The sequence below is a fragment of the Python bivittatus genome, unplaced genomic scaffold, assembly GCF_059951505.1.
Source record: "Python bivittatus isolate LINGU-HERP-01145 unplaced genomic scaffold, Pbiv_v1 ctg000590_np1212, whole genome shotgun sequence".
Classification (NCBI taxonomy): domain Eukaryota; kingdom Metazoa; phylum Chordata; class Lepidosauria; order Squamata; family Pythonidae; genus Python; species Python bivittatus.
The window spans coordinates 12,082,136-12,102,233 of record NW_028277086.1 but is presented as its reverse complement, the minus strand read 5'-3'; the positions used below and the strand labels follow the sequence as shown (position 1 = coordinate 12,102,233).

General features: G+C 40.7%; 1 protein-coding gene across 13 annotated transcripts in view; it reads right to left on the bottom strand.

Moving 5' to 3' along the window:
• Positions 1-20,098, bottom strand: part of MTSS1 (MTSS I-BAR domain containing 1) — a 125,978-nt gene that overhangs the window by 9,518 nt on the left and 96,362 nt on the right. For 2 of the 13 annotated variants that reach the window (XM_025167587.2, XM_088148977.1), the window contains exons 7-12: positions 14,002-14,159; positions 12,205-12,312; positions 9,559-9,656; positions 6,819-7,029; positions 3,286-3,408; positions 1,902-2,099 (exon numbers count right to left, since the gene is read on the bottom strand). In XM_025167587.2, coding sequence (XP_025023355.1) covers positions 1,902-2,099; positions 3,286-3,408; positions 6,819-7,029; positions 9,559-9,656; positions 12,205-12,312; positions 14,002-14,159 — 896 coding nt within the window. The remainder of the gene's footprint in view (positions 1-1,901; positions 2,100-3,285; positions 3,409-6,818; positions 7,030-9,558; positions 9,657-12,204; positions 12,313-14,001; positions 14,160-20,098) is intronic. The other 11 variants (XM_088148980.1, XM_088148981.1, XM_088148978.1 and 8 more) reach the window with 9 other exon arrangements.

Genomic DNA, 20,098 nt, shown 5'->3' with positions numbered 1-20,098 from the left:
CAAATGGGCTAACTTACAGAATGTGTCCAAAATCCATTACTCCTGTGGCATTGAAATTTTGGAAAGTTGTGGCTGCTTCAGCACCACGGCTGCTTTAGTGCCGCTGCCGTGTCGCCGTGGTCATGTGACCCTCCTTTCCAATGCTCCCTAACAGCTTCCCACAAGTCAATGGGGAAGCTGGCAGGAAGCCTAAACTTGATTATGGGAGAGTGCATGGGTGGGGGAGACTTACCAGGGAGGGGAGGGAAGAAAGAGGGAGGGAGAAAGGGAGGACGGAAGGAAGGAGGAAGTAAGCAAGATTTCCCAGCTCCCTGCCAGCTTCCCACAAGGTAAGTCAATGGGGAAGCCGCCAGGAAGTCCGAAGTCGCTCCCACTCCCAGTGCTTTTTTGCCCTCGGTCATTCGGTTTCTCTGTTTAGGTAAGGACATATCTCTGAAAGGACGTCACAATGGATCATGGGTTGCCTAGTCAAAACTAAAACTATCCTGAAACGTGTATTCGTCCAAGACAAATTAAACTGTGTATACATACATCGTGTGTGGGAAACTTTTAAAAGCTGTTTTAATTGCCAGTGAATATTTACAGATCCACTACTTAGGTGGAGGCATTTTAAATTCAAAAATGTAATGAGTTTCACCCAATTTGTGAATGTGATGACCACTTCCAGGGCAGGTTTGAACCTAGGCAAATACCCACATTTAAAACTTGTCTTTTTTGAGAGGAACGCCTTGATGTAAAACCTGTTTTCCCCTTTACAATAAACAGAACAAATGTCGGTTTCTAGGCCTCTGTTTCTGCATATTTCAGAGAGAGAAAAACATCTACGCATGCATCTTTTATAACTAACACAATATGCAATTGCTTTGGGATCACAACCAGGTCCAGATTCCTAGGTCAGGTGGAGAAGGCATATGTTCTCTTTGTGGCTGCCTTCCCAAACCTGGTTTCCTCCAGGTGTGTTGAAATTAGAGGTGCGTGAAATGGTAGATCAAAATGTCTCAGCCCTGAATTACACCACTTTGACCTTACCAGGTGGTCTGACCTCAAAAGAAGCTACTCCAATCTATTTTGGAGTCAGAATAGCCCATTCCAGGCTCAGGATGTTTTGACCTTGAAACAGCTTGCAGTCCTTTAGTTGGGACTACATCTCCCAGAATTCCTAAGCAACTTGCCCAACACTGGAAGCTAGAGTCCCAATATTCCTAGGAAATGTTGCTCCAGGGTCTCCATAGCAATTCCCCTTTGTTTTTCCTGTCAAGAATCATGTTGCTTTTCACATGCTTTCTCAAGACTTAAAGTATCCCTAGATACCAACTGTACTGCAAAGGTAATTTGTAAAGGCCAGTTTCTCATGATATTTGGTACTAGCAAGATGTTCTGAATGTGATCCCATGAAGAGTGACAGATGGCCATAAAAACTCTGCACTCACAGCAGTTGCCTAACAAAAATCTCCAGGAATGAAATCATGAACAAGTTTTAGCCAGGCTTATGAAGAATTTACTAGTGGGATCATTCCTGGAAGAAAAGAACATCAACTGTGTTTTTATAGTATCTGTAACCCACACAGCCGTTCAGTTAGATCACATTAGGAAGCTATCTCTGCAAGTACCAACTACTACCTTATACACAACCTGAAGATTCAAAATGTTGCACAGATTACAAAGCTGGGAGCATGTTCATCCAAACAATAGCACTTTTAAAAAATATATCATTTACTGGGGAAAAGCAGGATGGGGGAGAAAAATTCCACCAGATCAAGAGTTCAGAATAGGAGGTGGGAGCTGAAGGCAGGGAAAAGATCCATCAAGAGTTAAGTGAGATTTGAGAAGCAATTTCTTGCAGGGGGTGGGGTGGGGGATGACAGGGAGAGACTTTGACAGGAACGAAAAGAAACACAAACCTTCCAGCTAGGAATCTGAGATGATGGTAACATGCCTGGCCCAATGGTGTAATAATGAACGTAGTCTGGAAGGAGGGTGGAGGAGGAAGCCCGGGTCCATGCGTGAGAGACAGACGGAATGTGAGGGAAAGAACCTGCACCAACTGGGGCTAAAGATGAGCCATTTGGTAAACTACAGTGATAATACCCATTAGACAACTGGAAACGAACAAAAATAAAAATAAAAAAGAAAAGGGGAAAAAAGAAGAGAAATTAATATAAATAGGACAAAATATGGGGAAATACAAAGTGAAACAGGCATGCATTGCTGGGGAGAAAGGAAGGGGAATACCCCCAACGGTCCTGGTCGCTTTGGCCAGTCAACACCCCTACACAGTGCTTGCTCATGCTTTGTTAATGACACTCAAGTATGCAACCATGTTCCAAAAAAAAAAACCCCAAAACAAAAAACAACAGAACAAGAACAAACAAATCATTTTCGGGAGCTGAACTGTTCTACACAGCTATGCCAGAGGCACAAGCCCTCCATGTGTCGGTGCGAGGAGAAACACAGCAGTAAAAGGCTCTGCTCCTTTGTCAGCAAGAACCTCCCCAGGAGCTTCGTTCAACTTAAGGAAGCACAGAGAACCTCCTTAGCCAAGTTCTTCATGGGCCTTACAGTTTAGGATATCCACGTTTCATTTCATTCAGCAGCTCAGCTTCAGAAAATGACACGTTTGCAGACAGACAAAACAAAACAACAGGAGGAATGGAAGAGGAAATTGCTCATATTTTTGATGAGAACAGATCCCCTCAGTCCCCTCCCTCACTCTGGCCTCTAGGATGCTGGGCGGATATCTACCTGCCAAAAAGATCTGGATTTTCCAGGTGAATTTGGTAAAGTGGACAATGGAATTTGGATTGTGAGATGATGGAATTCCTGAAAGTCTACTCTCTCCAGATTTGGTCTCACTCTTTAGAAAAAGTACATTTTCTTATTCTATTTCTCAAAGTGAGTCTGTTGAGAGAAAGCTGTTCTTAACCCAGTCACCACATGCTACAGAAGCCTTTTCAAATGCCTTGGAAAACGGTCCTTCCAATGTCATTTCTGTCTACCAAGCCTTGGTGTTCATTTCAGGACATGGCTGGAACTACTGGGGGCATCTGCAAAACAACTATGTCTGAACTGGGGGCAACATCTTTGGCAAAGCTTAAATGCCAACATCAAGGCAGGTTTCTACCAGGGCTTCCTTCATGAGTCCATTCACTTTAACCCTTCCTGGAAGGTTCCTGTTCTCATCTGTAGCTTCTTGTTGTTTACATTTGCGTAATCTATTTTTTTCTCTGAATGCTACAGAGCCTGGAAAAACCAAAGCATGAGTTCTCAAGATTAAGCCTTTTTCACCTTTTCTGTGGAGGCCCAAGCTGCCATGGTGGAGCCTGAACTGACAGAGGTGGGGGAGCTGCATTCGCTCACTGACTGGCAGGTTTCAGAGGCTTCAGAAGAGGCTGAGCTGGACGAATTCTGCTGGGTTTTAAAAAAAACGAAACAGCACCACAAACAGGAGAAGAAAGAAAAGGAAGAAAGACAAGCCAATGAAACAAATTAAAAACAAAAAAAGCAAAGGACAAATACGTACACAGGAAAGAGGAGGAGAAAAGCAGAGTGTTAGGGGTTAAGGAAAAAAAATCTAAGCATTAAACATGACTGAAAGTTTTTGAAAAGTGCAAAGAGACGAAAGCAATGGGTTCTACAGGGCAGATTCTTCGCAGCATAGCATATCAACCTAATGCCCTCCAAACCTGGTGCCCTCCAAAGGGGCTGGAGGACAAGTTGCATGTCCTGGCTGCAGATCTGGGACTTGCAGTCTTGATACAACTGGAAGGCAACGTGTTGGGGAAGGTGTCATATAATTTCCCCAAATCATAATCAAAACGTGCAAGAATGTGAGCATCTCAACGCTGCTGACAGCAACACTGCCCCCTGCTTGCTGGAGGACTAAGGAGGATGCCAACTTCAAATGATCAGTCTTTTCACCCCTAATGGTGAGACCCCCTGTTCTTTCCTCAACAGCACACCTCCTTTTCTAGACCACAGCATGGTCCCTGTCACCATGGGTGAAAGCAAGGGACAAGCACAAGTCAGATACACCCACAAAACAAGGTGCAAGCAACTCTTCAGCAAAATATGACGTAAGTGTAGGGTTCACAGGCAGCTTCAAATACACTGTTGGCCTCATCTATTCCAAGGGTACAATTCAGGATTGTCTGGCCTTGCAAGTGCTGAGATTGTACAGCAGGAGGACACAGCTCTGTTTGGGCTGAGGGTCGCCTTTAGCTTTGAAGATCCATGCTGGGCAGAACCATCACAAGGAAGCAGGCAGGGTCAAGACTAAAACTACATCAATTTAATTTAAATATCACTGAAACAAAATTAATGAAATGTCGTTAATAAGTTTACATGCCATGTATTTAATAATACGCTCCTTGTTGTATTATATAATTTGGTGACTATTCTTGAAAGAGTCTGAGGGGTGGGGGGGGGGAAGCACCCATGTCGTACAAGATGAAGCCACCAATCTACATTTCCATTTCTGAAATACCTTACTATTTCACCCAGAACACTTAAAATCTGCTCAGGAGTGCACCAAATTACTAGATGTCTTTGAAAAGACGTGCCTAACACTTGATCAAGCAATCTCTAAATAAAATTTTCTCCAAGTTCAGCTCAACTCCTGGTGACCACATGCAACTTCCATATTGTTTTCTGTCACTATATAGAAGGAGGTTGCCAATTGTCTCCTTCTTGGATTTTTTTTTTTTAACTTTTCAATCTAACCTTTAACATTTGGACTGCGGAATGGCCTCTCATTCAAGTACTAACCAAGTCCGAATCTGCTTAGCTTTTCGGAGACGAACCAGTGCCAGCTAGGTGTTGGGAAAGAAGGAAGGAAAGAGAAGGGAATGGGGCAAAGCAAGTACTACTCACATATACAGACCATGGCTTCAACTACGGAAGGACACAGGAAGAAAGCTCGCACCTGGTCCTCATCACCTGTACAACTTCAAGCATTTTCTACAATACACTACTGACAGGAATGCTTATTTCTCTCTGAGCCAACAACCTTTTCTCTTCCTGTCTAAACAACCCTTCAAACTCGCCCAATACTATGGGATAATTTTGAAATGCAACATGAAGAAGCCAAGCCGTCCGCTTCTACTCTTTGGAAGAGCTGCGAGAACTGTTGAATGCATTCTTTTGTCCCTCAGCAACAAAGAACGAGACACTAAAAATAGGTAAAAAGCATCATAAAGGGAGGTGGGTGGGAGTTGGTTTCCACCACAGTGTTTCTGTTAGAGACACCATTTTGCTTTCAAATACAGCATATGGTATTGTACGACTATTTTTTGCCACACAAAGCCCTTAATGCACAAGCTGCGAAGTTAGAGCTTGTCAGTTGGTTACAAACACAAATTGCACGCAATGAACAGCTTTTGGGGAAATCTGTCAACTAGGTTAGGTGGCAGTACTGCCTGTAACTAGCAGGACTTCAAACACAACTGCAGTACTAAAGGAGGGGAAAAATATTTTTGTTTGCATGCTGAAATTACGCTGACAATCTCAATAAGTTTTTTTTTTTTTTTAAGGTGACTTGTATGAACTATGTTTATCAATTAAAGTACAACACACAACTGCTTCCAGAACCAGATAGGCTGTAGACAAAAGCTAAATTTTGTTTAATATAATTTTCCATTTAAGTGAAATTAAATTAGACTCAATAAAAAATTATTAAAATTACTCACTGTATAGGTAATAATTTTCCTATTCTGTCACATCAAAATTGCAATTTGGTAGCCATTTTTAAGGGCCATTTTCAAGACTTCCAGAGATTACATGTAGCCTTGAAGTCAAATGTTGGCCCTGAAGCAGCAGTATCTCCAGGGGGCCAAACGACAAAAGCAGGGTCCTCCTGTGGTGGCACAAGCCCCTCGCCTTTTGGTACATGCATCATGATGTCACTCACACGCACGTACAAAAGAAATGGAGCTTGGTGTGGAACAGAGCTTTTTGTCAGTCTCCTCCTGCAGACCCTAATGGTTTCAGTTTGTACATTTCTGAACTGAGTTAAAATATTTCTCAATATCCTCTATCAGAGGAATGAGAAACCTGTGTTTGTCCAGATAATACTGAGCTAGAAATCCATGTACCTTTGTCCATGATGGCTAGCACTGCTGAGAACAATAGTTCACTCCCATGTAAAGAGTCACAGGTCTCCATTCCTGCCTACAGCACTTAAGGTGGCTTCAGACACAGCCAATATACCAACTGAATGGTAATCCTTTAAATCAGGGAACTTGGTTTAAGATAATTTATAAGAATTTGGGAGTGTGAAGGTGTGATAGGAAATCTAAGTTTGAGTGTGTTTCTGCAGTCAAGAATGGCAGAGAACACACTAGGAAATCTTGACTAACAGCAACTCTCAGTCCTGCATGTTCTAGTTGCTTACACACTCCTAACTAAATCTTCAAGGTATTACAAAAATGTTGTATGTTAAAAAGACATAAAAGGACTCTCTATTTTGATTGGATGAGACAGATTTCATATTGGATACAAGCCATCTTCTAGGCTTCTCTTTATCAACTACAAACTAATTTCAGCTGCAACTCCTAGGCTGTTGGCATGACATTTGGAGATGATGGGAACTGCAGTTTGGAGGGTATCAGGTTGTTGAAGACTGTTCTAAGCCAAACGTAGATACTATTCTCTATGGGGAAATGAGAATCAGAATGCAGCAGACAGATAACCAACTAACTTTGGCTAGAGGACATGAAAACCATGTTGTATGACCTCTTGGGGACTGCAAAGCTAGGCTTCCTTTCTCCCACAGCATTACCAGATAAAACATTGCCATCCTACCATGCTCGTTCGAGATGTACCTGGTTGGGGGCTTCAGGTGGCATCGGAGACGGTGACTTGGACTGAAAAGCATCCTGGGACATGAATCCAGAGTCGTGCGAGGACACACTGGAGAGCCTCGCTGGTGCCTGCTGAGGCAGATTGGAGCTGCGGTAGCGATAGTGTGAACTGGGTGAGTGAGAATGCGAGCCACTTGACCGGGAGTCACTACTGTTTACACTGTTCAGACTGCTGTGAGATTCAAAGGAAGAGAATGGGGGCAAGAGGGGGAGGGGAACGAAACAAACAAAAAAAAGGGGGTAGGTGGGGAGAAACCAGCACAATACAATTAACGTCCCATGGATCCCCAGCAAGGCATGCGCAAATCATAAAATGGTGAAACTGGCAGAACTCGTTTTAAGCCATAGGTTGCTGCAGTATCCTTACTAACCAGATAGAAAATGGCAAATCAGGGGGTGATACTCAATTTCCAGTCTGCGCCAGATCTAAAAATAATCCTATGCTGGTTGCCTGGGATGTCTCAGGATTTCTTCCAGGAGAATAGCTAGCAGATGAAAGGGGAATGGCTTTTGTTCTGGCTAATGCAATTCAGCAGCATTTTTCAAACTTGGCACCTTTAAGCTGTGTGGACTTCAACTCCACACAGTTGAGGTCCACACAGCTTAAAGGTGCCAAGGGTGAGAAACACTGCAATACGGCATACCTATTTGGGCCTCCTTCAAAACATTCCATGGGCAGGTGGAACACCCAGGTGGCAGCCATTCCAGAAAACATTACTATTTGGAACGATTAATAGGGTAGTTGTCCTATGCAAGCCCCAATAAAATCAATGTGAACAATGCAAAGGGACTATTACAAACCGGTGCTTCAAGCAGGGCTTCTCTGGGGTTTCTGTAGGTGATCAAATATCTTTGATTCTCATTCCCCTGCTTAGAATCCTCAGTTGGCTTCTGAACCTGCTCCTTCATCTCATCTTCCAGCTTATCACCAGAACAGACAAACCCCATTTATAGTTTTAATTTTAAGCAATAGCACAGGATGACTGATTGACTTGGTGCAATTGCTGTCCGCCCAGTTCGCACTTGCCTCAAGGAAGCCCTCGTGTCCCCCGATGATGCTCTAAAAGGCTTTGTTACCCCCTGGAATTCTCTCAACTGTTGGCCCCACAATCTGACAACATGCCGATTCCTTGACAAGCATTCAGGGATGTTTGAAGGCCTTCAGGGGCCAAACCAAAAACGTTGGAGTACCATCCCTGCTTTAATCTTGTTGACTTCAATACTTAAGAGAATGTAAATGAATGGGAGCTAAATGGGAATTGCCATGGATTTATTTTAAAGTGTAACAGCAGCCTCTTAGGAGGGCCAGTCTGAAAGGAGAAGGAGCACTGTGGCTTATTTGGTCACTGCAACACTACCAATCTTCTGCCCTCTTGCCAACTTTGGCCATAAGATTTCCAGTAGACCTACGGCCTGCCATTTTCCTTTCGCATTTCAGGATACTGCATTTTTAAAAGCCTGCGCTTCCCGCCATCAACATAAATATCTATAGATCTCTTGGATATAGATACTGTACAAATGCATGCACAGAAAGCCAGCTTTGCAAGGAAATGCAAATAAACTCCTTTATCATGCCGCAGACGCTACAGCTCTCCAATCTATGTGATTTAGAAGGCAAACATTTAAAATAAAGTGATAATAATAATAATGTGAGAGCATCAGAGCTAGGAAGTAATGAAAGGACAGAAGACACAGCAGGAAGTTTTCCTTTTGCTGGAGAAAAGGAGAAAATCAAGGTTTCAATATGCCTGGGAAGGAGCAAGGCATAAGGTGTGCATGCTGTCCACTGTTTTAGTTGAGGGAAAAACAGTTTCTTGGAGGAGGCAGAAAAGGCACCTGAGAGTTCCAACACACACAAACAAAACTAAGAAATTAAAACAGTACTGAACAGTTAACAGCTATTGCATCTAACAGCAAAAAACTTTATTCCAACCGTTTGAGAGAAGTCTGATGCATTCAGACAGTTTAATCTGCTCTGCAACTAAACCTCCTGCATGATTAGTTCTCCCCCCCCCCCCATTAAGTGTTCAAGGTCAGGAGAGCAGGGCAAAGAATAGCAGGCTCTTAATCAGTAATTAAACAGGCAAACCGACTCAATTAAAAGATACGTTTAATTTTCTCAAGCCACTTTTGGTAAAATTCTTTAATCATTTAGAATCCTCAGCCATATGTGTTCTGAATCGATCAAATATTTAGGACAAATCAACAGAATTCTAATGAAGATGTCAGCCAAATTTGGAAACAACTCAGGATTCCAAAATGCGAAGTACAAATTGCCATGTTGGAAGCCCAACTAAATTTAGTGTCCGCAAATGAACAATGGAAAAAATCAGTGTAGCACTGACAAATCTAAGCAGAAATTATGGCTTGATCAGTTCCAAAATGATCACTTGAAACTCGCTGAGCTTTCTGAAGTTCAAATCCAAATACAACACATCAAAAAGAAACCCATGCTTAAGCAACAAGGGCTCCTAAGAAACAGGATTATTTTATTGATTGTATTTTATCCTGTCCCCCCCCCCCCCAAGTTGCTGAAAGAGGCGTATGTGGGGTTTACCCCTAATTAAATGCCCATATAGTTGAGGTTGGCTAAACGTGTGACTGACACACAATGAGTTCCATGATTGAGACCAGATATGATGTTGGCTCTTCCTGATCCAAATGCAAAATCTTAAGCACCATGCCACACATTTTCACTTACCTGCAGACACTGGATTTTCTGGACATGGTGGTACTGGGAGAAGAAGGAGGTGTCTGATAGGACCAGCCGTAATCGGAACCTTTCAGATCGAGAATTACCTGGGGAAAAGCAAAGGTCACCATGAAAGATTAAGGGGAATTAAGTCTAGGGGAATCCCAACCACCGTGTAAGTACAAAATAAGTTAGGAACAGATTTTCAAGGGTGCAGAATAAAGTAAAACACACTAAAAACAGCAAAGACAATACTAAGTACATTACAAAACACTGATCAAGTGGACAGAATAAAAGATGCCATAACTGGCCTGTATATTATCATTGCAATGTTTAACTGTGGGTCCCACTTCCTCAGTATATACAGTGCATTTGGAAAGTATTCAGACCCCCTTCACTTTCTTCAATTTTGTTATGTTGCAGCCTGATACTACAATCGTTCAAATTCATTTTTTTTTCTCATTAATCTACACTCAGTACCCCATAATGACAAAGTGAAAACAGAAGTTCAGAAATGTTTGCAAATGTATGAAAAAGGAAAAACTGAAATATCACATTGGCATAAGTATTCAGACCCTTTGCAACACTTGAAATTTAGCTCAGGTGCCTCCCATTTCTCTTGATCGTCGCTGAGCTGTTTCTCCCCCTTGACTGGAGTCCACCTGTGGTAAATTAAATTGATTGGACATGATTTGGAAAGGCACACACCTCTCTATAGAAGGCCTCACAGCTGACAATGCATACTGTATCAGAGCAAAAGCCATGAGGTCAGAGGAACTGCCTGCAGAGCTCAGAGACAAGTTTATTGCAAGGCACAGATCTGGGAAAGGCTACAAAAAAATGTCTGCTGCACTGAAGGTTCCCAAGAGCACAGTGGCCTCCATAATTCCCAAATGGAAGAAGTTTGGCACAACCAGGACTCTTCCAAGAGCTGGTCTCCTGGCCAAATTGAGCAATCGGGGGAGAAGAGCCTCAGTAAGAGAGGTGACCAAGAACCCGATGGTCACTCTGACTGAGCTCCAGAGAACCTATGTGGAGATGGGACAAAGTTCCAGAAGGACAACCATTAGTGCAGCCCTCCACCAATCTGGGCTTTATGGCAGAGTGGCTAGACGGAAGCCTCTCTTCAGTGCAAAACACACGAACGCCCGCTTGGAGTTTGCAAAAAAGCACCTGAAGGACTCTCAGACTGTGAGGAACAAGATTCTCTGGTCTGATGAAACCAAGATTGAACTGTTTGGCCTCAATTCTAAATGTTATGTCTGGAGGAAACCAGGCACCGCTCATCACCTGCCCAATACCATCCCAACAGTGAAGCATGGTGGTGGCAGCATCATGCTGTGGGGGTGTTTTTCAGCAGCAGGGACTGGGAGACTGGTCAGGGTTGAGAGAAAGCTGAATGGAGCAAAGGACAGAGATATCCTCAATGAAAACCTGTTCCACAGCGCTCAGGACCTCAGACTGGGCCGAAGGTTCACCTTCCAACCCTAAGCACACAGCCAAGACAACACAGGAATGGCTTAGGGACAACTCTGTGAATGTTCTAGAGTGGCTCAGCCAGAGCCCTGACTTGAACCCTATTGAACATCTCTGGAGAGACCTGGAAATGGCTGTCCACCAACAGCCCCCATCCAACCTGATTGAGCTTGAGAGGATTTGCAAAGAAGAATGGCAGAAAATCCCCCAATCCAGGTGTGCAAAGCTTGTCACGTCATACTGAAAAAGACTTGAGGCTGTAATTGCTGCCAAAGGTGCTTCAACGAAGTACTGAGTAAAGGGTCTGAATACTTAAGTACATGTGATATTTCAGTTTTTTCTTTTTAATAAATTACAGGCATTTCTAAACTTCTGTTTTCACTTTGTCATTATGGGGTACTGAGTGTAGATTAATGAGGAAAAAAATGAATTTGAACAATTGTAGTATCAGGCTGCAACATAACAAAATTGAAAAAAGTGAAGGGGGTCTGAATACTTTCTGAATACACTGTATTTCAAAGTCTTTGTATGTTATGTTTAGATGCAATAAAGGCCAAGACAAATTTGTTATACGCCAGAACAACATCCAACTTATGTGTACATGTGTTCCAATGAAATCAATGGACTAAGGGCAGAACTGAAATCTCTCTCTCTCCTTACACACAATTATGATATGACTTCTCAGTCATTGTTGACTCCTGGAGACTGCCTGGACAAGTCCCTGCAGTTTTCTTGGCATGATTTTGGAAGTGGTTTGCCATTGCCTTCTTCCTAGGGCTGAGAGAGTGACTGGCCCAAGGTCACCAGTTGGCCTTGTGCCTAAGGCAAGACTAGAACCCAGAGTCTCCTGGTTTCTAGCCTGATGCCTTAACCACTACATCAAACTGGCTCTCTTACATGTTGTATGACTTCCATAACACAACCCTATTTCAAAACCAACTTACTGCATTTAAAAACCTGCCCCAAATACTCCAGTTCTCCTTGCAAAAAACAAACAATGTAATATCTCTGGGAGGACATGTGAGATTTTTGTTCCTGCCTAATCCCCCAAATGAACGAAGGGAAGCTACAGAAGAACAGTTTTGTCAATGGGCTGTATCTTAAGCTCTTAAGATATAGATATAGACTTCACTACTTTTGAGTCAGGAGTCCCAATAAATAACATTCAGTCAAGTTCACCTGTTCACTTGATGACGGCAGCTTGTGGGGATCCATAGTGAGGCTTTTTAGATCTTCTGATATGGTCTGTAGATGAGTTATTTCTCCCAACATTGATATTTCTTCTTCCTGGAAGATTTTTTTTAAAATACAAATCTGTTATTATTAATGACTATTGAGTTGTATTGCATATTCAGTTCTGTCAACTTCAACATTTTAAGAGTATGCTCCTGAGGACACTCTCTTAGAAATCAGTGCAACATGGATTACAATAGGGCAGATCTGTATTTCTCCAACATTGCTCTCACAACACTGATGTGTATCTTAAAACATGCTACCAGGAGCTATGAAATCTTCTTACCTATCTCTAACTGAATTTGGGGAGGGATAGTCCCTAAACTCATGGTTTGGGGAGGGAGGGAGGAAGAGATCATTTTATTTACATACATATAGTAAACTCTCTGGAAATTTTGAATGGGAATGTGATCTACAGATGTTTTCATAGCCATGGAGTCGTTCAACAGCACACATCCTAGTCATGTCTCAGGCACTCTCGCTTTCTCTTGCTTCTATGAGATACACATCCAGTATTGAGATCAAATTTAAAAGGGGTCTTTGAACAGAACAGATTCATTTACAGGTGAGCTAGCTAACAAAGCAAAGAGAAGAACTAAGTAGCAATTCTCTCACTTCCACCATGCTCAATAGCTATTCCATCTATTCTATTTTTCTATTCCCAATTTCCCAGGACACCCTATGCAAAAGGTCTCTATTGTTTTCAAAAGAAATTACTTCCTTGTCTGGAAGATGGAGGTGGATGAAAGGAAACTGGAAACAGCTTATGAGAATTCTGTCCCAGGAGTGTGGACTGTCACTTAATTTGCAGTTTTCAGTGCTGAGCAAATCATTTAAAAAATTCCCAGCTTTCAAAATCTGTGATTATCTGCAATTCTTAACCAGCTATTTTATACTTTTCATGTATTTGTTTAGAGTGAAAGGCTACAAAGAAAATGTTGAATAAATAAATCTAAGGGTATACAGGGAATTATAAAAGGACCAGGTAAATAAAATAAAACTGAAATGAATAAATAGGAAGGCCTTTTAAGTGTCAAAACTTCACTGCATGTCCTTAAATCAATCTCATAAAGGTAGGCCATTATTATCCTCATATTGCACTGTGCACGAACCTCATGCTCACCAACGAATGAGATATTTTACTCTGTATACCTATATATGTCCACTGAAGTTCTACTGAATTCAAGAAAACATATTCTGAAATAAGAATCTAAGGCTTGATACCATGTTACATCAACTGTCAGAAGAGAATAAAGCATTTCTGGACCATTAAGTGACGCTTTCCGCATCTTGATCATCAAATCCAGCCATATAATTCTTCAGAAGATCCCTGAAATGCCCCATAATATTCTTCAGAGAACCCCCTTTCATGGTGTGCATAAAAGAGAGGACCTTCACAGCAGTGGCTCCTCAAAAGATGGACCAGTAGACTTAATGCAAAGCCCTTTCAAATATTTTTACTGAGACAGCCTATGAAGGTCTTCCTTTCTAGTTGCTGATTTTCATATTCAAAGCAACATTTACAGTATGTTGCATATTGTTTTATGTGTACTATCTATCTCACCTTGTCACAGTCCTTTTGTGCATAAGTGTGTGAAGAAAGAAGCATTAAGTAGGTTATGAATACTTAAAAATACATAGGAATCAGGAACACAATATTTTACTATAGAAATACTTTACTCCTTCAAGGACTCACGTTTGTTTTCATGCAAGTGAACGATAAGAGTTTGGAATGGAACTCACAATTACAGGACGCAGCATAGAAATAAATGAACAGAATCGGCCACGCTCTTCAATCAGTGCTTTTCTAACAGCCTGTTTCTCCGTTTCTTCAAGAAGAAGATATTTATCATTCACATCCTGCAATGCACTGTCCAGCTGAGGTTGGATATCTCCTCTACCTATTTACAACAGAGGAAAGCAAAAGCCATTTCAAGCCAAGCAATTCTCAGTAAAGGCTGTGAATATTTACAGGTAGTCCTTGCTTAACGATAATAGGGACTAGAAAATTTGTTAAGCAGGGCAGTTGTTAAGCAAATTGTGCTTGATTTTACAACCTTTTTTACAGTGGTCATTAAGTGAATCACGCAGTCGTTAAGCAAATCACATGGTTCCCCACTGATTTTGCTTGTCAGAAGTCAGCTGGGAAGGTCACAAATAGCAATCATGTGACCCCAGGACGCTGCAACTGTTGTAAGTGCAAGCTGGTTGCCAAGCGCCTGGATTGCAATCATGTGACCGCAGGGCTGCTGTGACAGTTGTAAGTGCAAGGATCCTTTTCCATAAGTCCTTTTGTTCAGCAATGTTGTAACTTTGAACAGTCACTAAACAAATGGTTGTTCAGTGAGGACTACCTATATATCATTTTCTTCCATGCAGCCAAACTCACAAGCATGGCAATGTATGCACACATCAAATACTTTCTATGGTTGGCTGACACATCAAAGTCAGCCAATGTTACCCTGCCTAAATCGATAGCAATGAATTTCATCTTCAATTTAAAAGGAGGATTCTAATGCAACTTTATACAAGGCATTCTTGTATTTTTATTCAGAAGATAAAAAGAATAGATAAAAAGAAAAGATTCAAATTTGCCTTTCAGGCAGCAACCGAAGACAAGATGACAAACATCTTATCTATTTTGATTTAGATGGTAGTTTACCAACTCAGTTCAGGGGAACCTTGATGGGGTAGCTTTTCAGGGCTTTCTTAAATGAAAAGATTATTGGACAAGCTTTTGGGGGACACAATAAAATTAGATACAAAGGTTTTTCCTTACTTCCTTATAATTTTAGAAATGAGAATCACTCAGTAAAGCTGAACAGTGTTAGTACTAAAGCAGCACATTTTATATAAGACACAGATAAATGGTCAGGCACATTCTTAGTTAGCCAATTTAGGTAACTTTAAAATGGAATTGATAGAATAAGGCTATTGATGGTGACTATCATGATGGTTATATGCTTCCACTGGGATCAAGGGCATACAATCCTCAATTTTAGTTAGTGGAGAACAATTCCAGCAGCAGATGCCTACAGAAAGCTTCCAAGCAGACATAGGAGCACTAGAATGCTGGATGAGATAGGTCTTCTGGGCAGACTTTTGTTTGATTCAGCAAATCAGATTTTACATTCTTATGAAGACGGACAATAAGAAGGCAAGCAATTGTCTTCTGCAATACACAGCCATGAGAGAGAGAGTGCAGGTTGCTCCATGGTATACTATGAATCGATACAGGGCAATGCTGAGGTCCAAGAAGGCAAGACAAAGTGTCTTGTTTAACATGGAGAGCTGTCTTCTACCTTATCCCTCTTTCCTAATAATGTATCTTATTCTGACCTACACTGGATTCCCAGGATTTCTGCTAGAGGTTTTTCCTATTACCTGTGCCTTGTTTCTCTTAACTAAAAATGCCAGGAATTAATTTGCTGTCTTCTTCATACAGAGCATTTATACAACCAGATTATGTGACCATATACCCTAAAGCAGCGCTTCCCACCTTAGCAATTTTAAGATGTGTGGACTTCTTGCTGGCTGGGGAATTCTGCGAGTTCAAGTCCACACATCTTAAAGTTGCCACGTTTGAGAAACACTGTCCTAGAGCATAAACCTGAATCTTATCCAGAAGCTTAGGGATAAAACGCAAAGACTGATGGAAGAACAATTCTTTGAAAGTAGGGAATTTGGAGACTGACCTATATGAAGGTTATGCAACAACTCTTACTGAAGGATTTATGGTCCTTCCAGGGATAAGTCAGAGGCCAGACACTGCTCTGAAAAACAGATGCCACCCACCCCCAATTTAAATCACTCCTGCTTTATAAACAAAATTTGAATAACACAGTAAAGATTGGTGTATGCTGTGGGTATGTGCTTGTCCATATATATATGTGTATATATGTCCTGACTCTGCAAATTTTTGATGAAGAGGAAGAAGAGAATCTTACCAAGAAATACACATTTCAATAAACAGGCAAACTAATTCAGTTGCAACATTACAAAGAATTGCAAATATTTATATTTCTAATATATGAATAGTGTTTATCTCCTGCAAAATTCCATTTCAGCAATATTATAATATTCTAATGATATATTATATATTATATTATTCTGATATACTAATAACATGTTATGAAGTTTATATTTAATTTCCAGACCAATTACTGTATCTAAATCCTAGTTAAACATTACCCTTGGTGGGCATATTAGGAATTGTTGTAAAGAGGCATTAATACAATCAAAGATGTCATGAGACATGGAGTGCCATATAAAATGTATTGCAAAAGAGGGCAACCTGAAACTGTGAGATTGTTCAGAAGGCTTATTGTGAGCTTGAGTCCATGGATTAAAAATGCAGCCTGTGGCTAAACAAAAATGTTCAATGAGGTTTCAGCTGTAGAATAATATGGATTAAAAAATACAGAAGTGAAGGAGGAGGATTAATATTCTGAACCCCAGGTACGCTGTGTCTGTGTTCATACAACATGTTTAACCAGGTCAAATAAACACTTAGTAATTATATTTACACAACAAGCTAAACTTGATTGGTGTTAAGTCTGGTTATGACTTTTGGGAGGTTTAATATGTAAAGTCAGGCAATTTAGTTAATTTAAGTTTCAGTGCATTGTGCAAACCTTGAAAATGGGTTTATTCTGTAAATACTTGAAGTGTGTTATGGGAATGCAATCACTAACTCTTCATATGTTACTTCACTTCCTTTACCCCAACAATTCTTTTAACCCTCCCCCTCCTCCAAATCCTACTGTTTTTGTATCTTCAGTCATCACACTCTTACAACTTAAGGGCCATATCTAATGCAAGAAGCTGAGGGGTCAAGCAGCAATTGCTAAAGCCTTGATTCCACTATGGAAGCCACCAACCAAGAACCAGGCTTGCCAGCTTGATTCCACCTTAGAGTAAGAGGCCTTTAGAAACAAATATTCCTGAATCAATCACCAATCCTGTCTCAGTTCCCCACCAAGGAACGATTTTCCTAGGTCATGGTGTTCAAAGTCAGTCAGTCATCCACCACTCACCTTCAAAAGAAAAGTTGGAACCAGAATTGTTCAGAGTATCATTGATGATGGGAATACTATTTCCTACAGACTTATTCAACCTCTACTCTAGTGAAGGTTACCTGCAATTTTTAAGACCCACATAAGATATATCAATTGTTAGCTGAACTGCAAAGAAAAGAACAACTAAACTGAGCTTAGGCTGGAGTTATCTGGCTACTCAAGTGCAACTGTGCATGGCAGAAGTACACACCTGAAAATACTAAATCATAGCTAAAGCCTTAAATCTCCTGTTAAGTGCTGAGAGATGCCATATGAATGCAACTAGGAGCTTACGTTTACAGGGGTTTCAAATCTGCGGTCCAATCAATTTCGTATTATTCAGGATGGAATTTAGGAAGACATCAACTTCAGGTTCTTATTTAATATTGGTATTATTAACTAGGTAAAAATCAGTGTCACTTGCAACAGATCTTGGAAGCAAAAGTCCTAGCTTTCCATCTACATACTGTATACGGTTGGCTCAACCGAAGTTCTCTTTGTCAAATTTCACAACGAAGTTGCTTTTTCAATATGCAGCATATTCACAGCATTTAAAGGATCTCCTTCCATAGGTTATAGGTTAAGTTACAGCATATATGTATACCACTTACTTTGTTCCACCAGCACATATAGCAATTCACTCACACCTATCCATTACTTCTCCATTATTTCTGAGAAAAGCCATTCAGAATGCCAACAGAAGGAAAAGGAGAAATATATCAGACCAAGTCAGGGACAGCAGATAAGAAAGCCTGAATCATAATCTAATTTGATATGCATTTTCTAGAATGGATAAGCAACATGGTGTCTATGGCACCTGTATGCTCACGAACATATTCCTTGATGCCTCCTTTTACAACCTGACTCTATTTTTTTAAAGGATACATTCAGTTAAGGAAAAGAACAGGAAATGGGCATATTGCACAACAAAACACCAGCCTCCAGCAATCATTTCATTTCCAAGAAAATCTATGGACCCTGCAATGTAATGCTGTGCCTCAAAATGTGTTCCTTACTCCTGCAATAAAGATGAGAACTTGACTGAGAGCATTTTGGAGGACCAGATAAATAAAGTTGGTAGGGAGCAACTTCATCAATATGTCCTGTAATAAATGGGGAATCTGTGATTGCCCATATATACCATGGAAGTCATTTTGGGAGAGTACCTATAACAAATATCACACACAATTCAAGGCAAGGTTGCTTTTTTTGGTAGTAAAATGGATATAATGCAGTATGTTTTACTCCTCTTAAATTTATGAGATTATTCCATGAATTAATTAATCCAGACTTTCAAGACTAGAAAAGCATCAAAGCTGCCGAGAAGCAACAGGAAACTCGGCATGAGAAAACGCCAACTGATCCAGTAAGATCTTTCTGTGGCCTATAAAAACCACTGATTATGAGATACTGAGGAATATGAGAAGAATTCCTTAAGTATTTCATACACAAAAAAGCACTTTCTGTTTTTAAATTCACAATGTAAGGTGTATCATGTGTTTTATATTTTTTCTCCCCAAAGCCTATCTCATTTCAGCCCCATCATTATCATGGTAAGAGTAATCAAGATTAATTGCCACCAATTTCTAATGTAGTGAGTTTATATTTATTAATAATCAAAGTATAATGTGCAAGTGATTTAAGGTAGAAGAGAGGGTACTTTTAAGATCAAGGGATTACAGAAATTAACCATTTTAGATTCTACAGACATTAAAAGGTGTCTAGTTTTTAAACAGTCTGCTAGGAGATAGTAAAGATCTTCAGAAATTTCTGGGTGACCCATTTCAGCTGGGCAACTGGTCACCTGACACAGTCCTAAACACACAAATTAAAGTCTGCTGCTTCAATCTATTATGATCACTTTGCTTATGAAAACTGGTTGCAATCTTAGTAGCAAAAACGCGCACCCACTTTCTATGGCATTCACCATGAAAAAGCAGATGTGGTAAACTGAGGAACCTTAGCATGTTCAGTAAGATACAGAATACCATATTTTTAGCCACAAATAGAAGTTTAGTCTAGAAAGTTCAATAATCTAACATCTGATGACAGAGGGAATATTTTCAATTTCTAGAAGGTGAGCTACTGCTTGTATTTACTTCTGGATAAAGAAGATATGGACCTTATGCCTCCTTGCTCTTAGATTGCAAGCCTCAAATAAGCTTTAATTAGGAAAAGAAGTCTAGGCAGCTAGTAGACACTAGAACCATAAAGTGACCACAGCGAGAATGACCCCAACCAGCCACCAGGGAGAGAGTGCAGGGTGAGACTTACCCAGTGCCTCTGCTGTCAAGAAGGTGAGCATGATGGGAAATAGCAGGATACAAAAATTGACACAAAAAAAGGAAAATAAAAGAAGTCAAAACCAGTGTTCCAGCACTCCTAGGGTTCAATCATCATTCTAAGTTTGAAGAGAAGCAAACTGATCACAACTCCTTTATTCATTTTTCCAACAAAATCTTTTGTATAGGCCTTTTCGTAGTTAAGGGTCAAGTGGGGAAGGTGGTCCTTCAACTCTTTACGTGTCAACTCAACCTGATACAGATTGATGAATTAGAACAGGAACCATAAAAAAAGAGACATTAGAATTATCATATTCTGATCCTTCAAATCACAATTCAGAGGGTCCCTTTTAGTTCACACATTCTGGCTCCACCCTCCATTTGCAATCCTTTGGCCAAAGTTAACCATAAAATACCACCAAAGCAGAAGTACAACTGGTGCCAGGTCCTATGCTAGAATTTGAAAATGATCACATGAAATGGATTTGCAAACGACGGTAA